This window comes from Pteropus medius, unplaced genomic scaffold, assembly GCF_902729225.1.
Source record: "Pteropus medius unplaced genomic scaffold, Ma_sr-lr_union100, whole genome shotgun sequence".
Lineage (NCBI taxonomy): Eukaryota > Metazoa > Chordata > Mammalia > Chiroptera > Pteropodidae > Pteropus > Pteropus medius.
Window position 1 is genome coordinate 5,957,080 of NW_024344374.1, and position 9,421 is coordinate 5,966,500.

At 32.6% G+C, this 9,421-nt stretch overlaps 1 protein-coding gene across 1 annotated transcript in view; it reads right to left on the bottom strand.

Annotated features, from left to right (window-relative positions):
• The window catches only part of SHOC1 (shortage in chiasmata 1), a 64,662-nt gene extending 55,580 nt beyond the window's left edge, over window positions 1-9,082 (bottom strand). Inside the window, exons 1-4 of the mRNA XM_039870704.1 lie at window positions 8,962-9,082; window positions 4,264-4,341; window positions 1,827-1,950; window positions 58-145 (exon numbers count right to left, since the gene is read on the bottom strand). Coding sequence (XP_039726638.1) covers window positions 58-145; window positions 1,827-1,950; window positions 4,264-4,341; window positions 8,962-8,973 — 302 coding nt within the window. The 5' untranslated portion in view covers window positions 8,974-9,082. The remainder of the gene's footprint in view (window positions 1-57; window positions 146-1,826; window positions 1,951-4,263; window positions 4,342-8,961) is intronic.
• Window positions 9,083-9,421: the final 339 nt, after the last annotated feature.

The window sequence follows — 9,421 nt, forward strand, 5'->3', positions numbered from 1 at the left end:
TAGAACTACTGTTTATCTCCAAGATATAAAGGAAAATTTGAGGTTAAGGACACATACTTCTCAAGGAACTCCTCCACAAAGAAACTTGCTTTCCATTGGTCCAAGATTGAGCTATCATTCATTCCCCGCATTGGAACAGCTGAGACTAGGAAGGGGAATGGTAAACATTAGCTTCTAGAATTATCTTTTATTCTTAATACAATGAACCTAAATATTTACCTCTGACATTATAATATTATCTTTATTTGTTCACAATGTAATTTTTCCAAAGATTCCAAATATTTAATCATTCTCATTATTACTCCCCCAAAATATCAATGACCTACATTTAGTCAAACTAATGGTCAACTCACTATCCTCATCTTACTTGACCTTTTAACAAGGACGAATGCTTCTGACTACTTCTTCCTTCTTGAAATACTTTCTTCTTTAGAATTCTAAAACACCGCACTCATCTGGATTTTCTATCTCACTTGTCTTCTCAGGTGGTTCCTCCTTCTGTATCAGCCTTTTAACTGTTGGAGCATTCCAAAGCTCCATTCTAGGTTCTCTGCTCTACCATACTCATGCTCTCAGTGACTTCATCCAATTCTATGAGTTTATGTGCAATCTACACATTGATGACTCCCACTTGAAACTCCAGTTGTGCTCAAGATTAATATTACCAATTGCCTTCTTGATGTACATGCTTAATTGGTATTTTAGCCCGGCCAAAGCAGGGCTATTGACTCCAGCCACAAACTGGCTTCTCCATGAGCCTTTCCCTATCTTAAGAAATAGCACTGCCATCCACCCAGTTTCTCAGGTCTAAAATTTAGAAGAAATTCTTTATTCTATTTTTTTAAACCCTCTCACTGTTGGCTGGACCTTAATTTCAACCACTTCTCACATCTTCATCATTATAAGCCCAATCCAAGCCACTCCCATCTTTTATATAGCATGTAGATGTACCTAGTATTCTAGATCTGGAACCACTACAATACCTTCCTGATTGACTTTCCGGTCTCCGCTCTTGCCTCCCAATCCCAACCCTGTCCATCTTCTAGACAACTAGAATGATTTGTTCTAAAACATAAATCAGATTATGTCACTTCTTTTCTTTAAATTGTCCAATGACCTACCATATTGGCCATAATGTAAACAAACAAGCAAACTCCATATTATGGCCTGCAAAGCCTTATATCTCTCAGAAACTGTCTATTGTACACCCTACTCCTGAAATTTCATAACACATTACACAATTGTGTCTTCTCTATACATTTATCAATACCAGATATTAGTTTATATATTTAGTGATTTTATTGCTGCATCTTCCTTACCAGTCTGAAAGCCCACCGAGGGCAGGGACTATTTCTATGTCTTATTAGTAATTGTCCTCAGCACCCATAACAGTGACTGGTACACAATACATGCTAAATAAATGTTGTTAACAGACTTGACTTGTCTGTGGAGGCTACTTCTTTCTTAAGTCCATGACATGATAAAAGCAAAAGATAATATTGTGTACATATACATTTAAAAATAGTTTTATATTCAGTGTATCACTACAACTTACAGTAGCCCTCCTACAGTTGAGAGAGATCCTGTTATAATACAACAAATGTTTACAAATGTTAGACTATGTTAAGACTTTATCATCTATATATTTTTTATTTGTTCTATTTATATCAAGTATAAGCTTTCCAATTCTTTACATTGTCACTCCAATTCTGTCATAAAAATGAATAAATGCATTTTATTTAATGAGAAAGTACTGCATTTTCTTACTACTGTGCTAAACTCTGAATTTTTAAAATGGATTTTTGAGAAATAAAAATAAAACATACCTCTCGTCCATGGCCTCCTAAATGTATCATCAACAATTCCTGCTTGATAATTTCCATCTTGATATAAACATGAAGGGATTCGAAGAAATAAAGAATCTCCGCGAGACTTCTTTCTAACTACATTCTATGCAAAAAAGTAAGATTATAAAATCTTTTAACATATTTAACAGATTTAACATATTTATTTATTAATAGTCATAATATTGAAATTCTTTATTCTTTTAAATTTTTATTTAAAGGTAATATTCGCTCATTATAAAATACCAAATAACACAGAATCACATTCTGAGAAAGTCAAGGTCCCTAGTAATATCAGTAATAGTTTAGTGTATTTTACTATAGAGTTTTTTTCTAGGTTAGGCTAAAATGTGAGTGTATTTGGCAAAAAATGGGATCACATCATTTAATACCATTTTGCAATGTGCTTTTTTTCACTTAGTATAAATGGTTGTTTTAACTTTCGTTTTCTATGTCTTTGCATTATTTCACTTGTGACAATCATCAAATGTTTCTAATTTTTAAGAATCTAATAAATAAAACTGTTTCTTTAAAAGGATGTTAAATCAGTTCAGTAAATCAAAGTTCTCTATAATTTGATTATGCCTTTACTTTCCAGCTCTATCTCCCATTACTCTCTAACATCAATTGTTTTCTTTAAATAGACTCGTCTCCTCACTACCCCATGTAACATTTAGCAGTCACTTCTTTATCAACAGCATGGTCTATAGTGCGCCTCTGAAAAATGTTCCACTATTCTTTTCTAGCTATCGAAATCTATTTATTTTTGAAGGCTCATCTAAGCAATAGCTCTTCTATAAAGTCTTTCTTCAGTGACTCTCAACTTCCCACAAAATTCATTATTTTATGTATTTAGATAAACAACAGTTTCTAAGTATTTTCCAGAAGTTTTATATTTGCTGAAGGTGTTATAACATAGTAAATAAGAGGTCCTTATTATCCAAGAATAAATGGTACAAAAAAAAATCAGTTTAAGCAATTTATGTAAAATGAAGATCAAAGGTTCACAATAAGAAGGAAAAACAGCTTGATTGGTAGTTTACCTAAAAGAATAAAATAAAGTTATAAAAATCAAATTTTATACCTACCAAAATTTTGTTTATAATTAGCTTATAATAGCTTTTTGTCATAATTTTCCCACAAACTGTATAATGACATGCGTGATATTAGAAATTACTTCACCTTTGGTCACAAGATATTTTTAGAAAATATTTGAGGATTTAACCAAGGCATTAAATATTTGAAGATTTAATCAAGGCATTAAATATTTGAGGATTTCCCAAGGCATCTGTGACTCCCTTGATATTCAAACCATTCTCTTCTTGTTTGTTAACTGATCTAATTTTGCAAGATCCTCATATGATAATAGATTTACCTATTATTTGAGTGGTTCTTCAACACTTTTCATGAACTTTAAAAGATCCTCTATTTTTATAAGATTTGTCATTGATTAATAATATATTTGTACTGTATCATGGGGTGTGGTACATGAGCAAGAAACTAAGATAACATGGCAAGGATGAAAGTTTAAGGATGTTTGAGTATAGACTAGTTTTTCAAGTGGCCAATATATTCATAAATATATTTGTGTAACAATGACTTCTGATTCCCTACTACATATATGTTATAATGATACATTTGCTTCCCTTACTTATGAGGGAATGATAAAACCTGAAGATCCCTATATGTATTTCTTATTTTCTGTAAAATGTAACACAGTGTTAGTGATATTGGAGTATTTTTTTTCCTGGTAGATGGGGTCAAAGTTGTAAAGAGAACTTAAATTTAACTTGCCAATTAAGATCATAAGAACAGTGAACTTTGTTGTGTAAGTACTCCAATTAGTTCTTAATCACGTGTCTGGCTTGAGTCTCAGCTTTGTACAAGCTATTTAACTTCTCTAGACATCAGTTTCCTACCTGTAAAATTGTAAAACCTGTATAATAATGGTATCTACCTCAAAGAGTAGTTATGACAATCAAATGACATAACTCATCAAAAGAGCAAATGATCAAGTGACATAATCCAGCAAAATAGCAAAGTATCTGGCCTATAATAAGTGGTGAACATATGCTACTATTGGTATTTTATCATAAAGATAACTAAAATTGCTTTTCCCCCACATTGTCAATAAAGATTACTCAAGATTGTTCGTAAAGTAGCCCAAACTTTCTAAGAGTTTCCATTTTTTTCTGCTGACACTTTAACTTCATTATAAACTGTCTATAATTTCCTTCCAAAAGTGGCATTTTTAAGGTATATTAAAAGTAGGAAGCAATTTTAAATGAATCTCGAAGCAATTAGATTAAGGATTATTCTAAGGACAACTGCAAAGTTATCATAATTATAGAGCAAATTCAGATAACATTTTTTATATCATAATACTTAGTAAATAGGTAATAATCCAGTAACATCCTACCTCATATAAATAGTCTATTGCGCAATATTTGAATGTTGAAAACATATCTTCTTTTTTTGAAAGTACTAATTTCAAAATCTGTAAATATAAAAATTAAAATTAAATGTTGGTAAAATAGCAAAGCCAAGAACAAAAAATCATTCTTAATCACAAAACTTTGTTTCATTCATTTAAAAAAAGGATCTGAGAGAGATAAGATTAGCATTTTCCAGAGTCTGGAAGGAGTGTGGAATGAGAAGTGACTGCTCAGGATTCCTAAAGGATTTCCTTTGAGAGTAATGCAAATCTTATAGAACTACATAATGGTGTATGGCTGCACAACAGTGTAAGCATATTAAATTCCACTGAATTGTACACTTTAAAATGGTTAAAATGATGAATTTTATGTTATGTATATTTTACCACAATAAAATTGAAGCTGAAAAAACAAAAATAATTTTAAAAGGGTCCAAATGATAAAAAATTAACTATAAACATAACACTTATTAATGATTTTATCTAATATAAAAATATGTTGATATAAAATTAACATATTTTTTATATTCTTTAGTACACACAGCTTCTAGTTGGTAGACTGAAATATATTTAATGTGATCATTTTGTTGCAAAAGAAGCTGAAGTTCACAAGACTGGTAGAGTGGTTTTCTCAGGATAACCATATTTCTTAAGTAGTCTTGAAATAAAATAACCAAGTTTTGGGAAGTTCTGGGAAGTTCTACTTTCTTACTTAGAACATAAAAAACCTGAAGTTAGAATTCCCTAATCGTTAGCTCATTTGTAATAAAACAACTATGGCATATTATTCCTAGGTAAGTGGGTCAGTATTAGTAAATCAACAAATTCATGGAAAGAAGCAATAACTAAAATTTAGAATGCTAAATGAGTCCAAGATGGTTCTCATTTGCATGAGAACCAGAAGAATTACAGTTTAGAAAAGTTACTCTAGGACAGGGCCCAGGTTATCAGATAGTTCTTAGCATTTTGATTAGTCATTCAAAATGTTTTCTGGAATTCAAATATAAGCTAGAAGTTTTCATATAGTAGTTTGTCAAGTAGTATTTAGTGAATGAAATATATATTGTAATCCAAATGGTCTTGCTTTAGTTTCATTATCATTTTAAATTTGTTTGAGGTTTACCTATTTCATTAATCTATAGTGAAGGTACTATACCAGAAGACCTGAAGATTTCATCTACATTAATTGGCTATGAATCGATTCTTATTTCCATTTATCATAAAGTGAACATTCTTAACTACTCAAGTGCTAGATTAAAAAAACTAAGAGCCAAGTTCTTAACACAGAACACAACTATTTTATTTGATTAATGAATTGCAAGACATTTTGGATATTACAATAAGCTTTCCAATGAAAACAAATTCAGTAAGTTATCTGAATTATTTTTAACAGTTAGATTCTGTGATGTCAACAAATGTGAGGAATACATAATGTTGGCACCCTCTTTCACTCTTAAACAATGCTGACGTAGCATTTTCTTACTGGAAATATTTTCAATCGTTGTACTTTCATACTTTTTCCATACAATGTATCACTTATCTTTAAAGCATATATTTCTTCTACAATTTCCATTTCTTGATATTGTGCTTTCAGAAAAAAAAATTATGATTGTGCCTCATTTTAGAAGTCATTTCAAAAAGTTAAAAACCAACTCTATCTAGTTTATCCATTCCGTTTGTCAGCATATATCTCAAATTTTCCTTTCTTGTGAAACCTAATATTTCTATTAGCTTTGTATTTATCATGCTCAACTACTTTAAACAATAATTACTGCTATACTGGTTAATCTTTTAAATTCATCTAAATATATAGTACTTAAATTAGATACATGTTAAATACATTCATAGAATTTCTTTCATCTGTCAACTTAATTTCATTGCATTACAAATATTTGAATTCTTCTTATAGTGGTGGATGGATAGGAAGAGAGATAAATTCGCCTTATTTCGAAAATAAAAGACAAGGGGGAAAAGAAGCAAAATCATGGTTAGAGAAAAAGTATTTAAAAATTGCAACAATTCTTGAAATATTTTTCTTTACCTGTTTTTAAAGATTTTATTTCTCCTGTGCTACCTGCTGACCTAGGTATCTATTGGACCAAAACAGAAATGCACATAAATAACTAGGCCAGGTATTTATGCACAAGGCAGAAAAGTAATGCTTCCTAAGATTTTTTTCCTCCCAGTTTCACTGAGTTATAAATGACAAATAAAAATTGTACATATATTTAGAGAGAGTGTACATATATACAATGGCATATAATTCCCAAAATTATTTAAGACCACACATGAGTGAGTCTGAATCTTCAGGCTGCCTTCCCATCTCTTTCCACTAGCCTAAGGCCTCAGATTTCTCCCCTTCCTCACTCCTTCGCATAAAAACGACACTTCAACAATGTAAAATCGCAGAGGAAGCGAGGTTCATATATTTTCTCTTATTGTTTAAGCCGTACAACTTCTAGTTAGTGGATCGAAGTCCCACTGGTTTTTCTGTCTTTCACATCCTCTATTCTCACCTAATTTGGCGCGGTGAACGTTGGTTTTGGGGTCTTATCCTCATAGGGCTACATAAATCTGTTTTCTAGAGGCTTCAGAGCTGTCATACTCTAGGCCACCCCGATCTTTTCTTCCTCTCAGCTCAAAAACATTTCCCGTCCCTCTAGCCCCTCAGAGCTTTTACCAGAGGTAAAACCGCCTTCTACTGGTCTTCGCTGAAGTAAATTCCCGCCCACAGGACATGTGACCTCTGACTCTGATATCAGCATTTCCATTGGCCAGCCAGGCCAGGCCCCGCCCCTGCCCCACCCCTTGAGTTCCTGGTACTTCCCTCTGTAGTTGCCCACAACCTGAGGCGCCCAAGCGTGTGAGGGCCAGGAAGTAGGTCTTGGTTAGCGCCCAGGCCCTTGTGGGTAGTCAAAACCTTGATCACACAGGGCAAAGGAGCATGATGGTAGAAAAGGGGATGAGAAGCTAGAAAGAGCTGGATGGGAAAGGTCGGGAAAACCAGGCAAAGGTTTGGTAGTGGCAGCTCCAGTGTTATTAATTAATCCTGGCCAAACACGACAGAGCCAGGGGAAGGGCAGGGGCAGAAGCGTTGTAGAGGTAAACCTAAGACGATTTAACAACCAAACAGATTCAGGGAAAGAGGAAAGCAAAAGAGAGGAGGCAGATATGACTCAGCTGTCTGGCTAAATGTTGGCCATACCTTGATGGTGCAAGAACATTTGAGGAGGGGTAGGAAGATAAATTTGGATTGTAACACAAAGATTGTATACCTTGATTGATAGCCACCTCCACACACACTCATTTGGGAATCTATAGACCTACTTGATAAGGAGGAAGAATTGTCCCTTTCTCTGTATTTGTTAACTCCTGTCTTCCTTTTCATCACATTGCTTAGCATTAAATTCCTTTTCAGAAGATTGCATTTATTTTACTAACATATGGTTACCTTTCAAGTTAATTATTAGTGAAATATGAATTATGAAATGTCAGTGGTTAAACCACATTATTCTCTTAAGTTACCTACTTTATTTGTACAGGTTTGTGCAGTTTGCTTTAGTGATAGGAATTTAATGTTTGGCAATAATCAATTACAAAGATATTCACCTGGCATTGAGGTACATTAATTATTCTGCATTCTTGGATGCATATCTTTTATTAAAACCATTTTAAAATCACATAAAACAAAAGTAACACATAGTTATACTTATCATTAACAAATAAAACCATCCAAAAGTGAATACTGAGAAAGTAATCTCCATTACTACCCCGAATCCCAGGTAACTGATGTTGATTTGGAATGTATTTTTTCATACCTTGCATGTTCACATAAATTTTTATAGAAATGAATACACAAAATAGGTTGGCAAATTATATAAGAATTGGTAACTTATCTTCCTCACCAAACAACACATCAAGAACAACCTTCTAGATCAAGACATATAGATAAAATTCATTTTTAACAGCTATATAATATTTCATAATAAGAATATGCCATAATTTATCTAAACATTCTACTAATGATGGATTTAACAGATTGTTTGTAGGTTTTTACTTTGACAAATAATGCCACAATAAGAATTGTTGGACATTGGTCTTGAATATTACTGCTTTTAATTCTATGGTACAGATCTGTGTTGCTTTGATGGTTCAAATGGCAAGAGCATTTCGAATTTAATAGATATTGTCAATTTACCTTCCAAAATTTATAGCAATTTACATTAACAGTGCCTGAGAGAAACCATTATCCTGAATACTCAATAGAAATGACTATATTGCTTTTAAAAGTGTTTACTTATCTGCTGCGTGAAAAATACTCTCGTTTTAATTTGCCTTTCACTGATTACTGCTGAGATTACACACTTTTTAGATGTTTATGAGCCCTACATAAAGAAGATTTCTTCTTCCATGAAGTAATTGCCTAATTACGTATATGTGTATGTTTGTGTGTATGTATGTTCATGGATGCAAGAGATCAGCCAATTTTTCTATTGGATAGGTTGTCTTTTGGAAGGTCTTGTGGATAGGTATATTGGAATGAACTAATCAGGTTTGGCTATATATAATGGAAAATTCCAAAATAATATAAAATTTATTTCTCATTCATGTAAATGAAGTACAGAGGTAAAAGATTCAGAACTGATACGGCAGCTGTACCCCACAAAGCCCTCAGGGACTTACCTTCCACTTCATTACTCTGGTATTTTTATGTTGTGATTCCTGTTATCATGGTCTCAGGTTGCAGTGTCTGTGTTTCAGGCAGCAGGATGGAGGAAGGAAGGAAAAAGGACAAGGGTACAATGTTTTCTGATATATCTGTAATTAAAATTGTAAAATATAATATTCATATAAAAAGTACATAAAACAATGTATAGTTTAAAAAATTATTTTAAAGAAACATCCATGCAACCTCCACTCAAGAAACAAAGCACTGAAGAAACAAAGCATTGTAAGAATTTCTGAAGCTCTATTTACCTTTCTAATCACAACTCTCTCTAGAGAAAGTCTCCCCCTAGACCTAGAGATTACTATAATCCTGACTTGATGGTAATCATTGTGTTGCTTTTTAAAAAAATTTCACCCAAGCATGCATTTCTAAATGATATAGTTTTGCCTATCTTTGAATCTTACTATTTGTGTT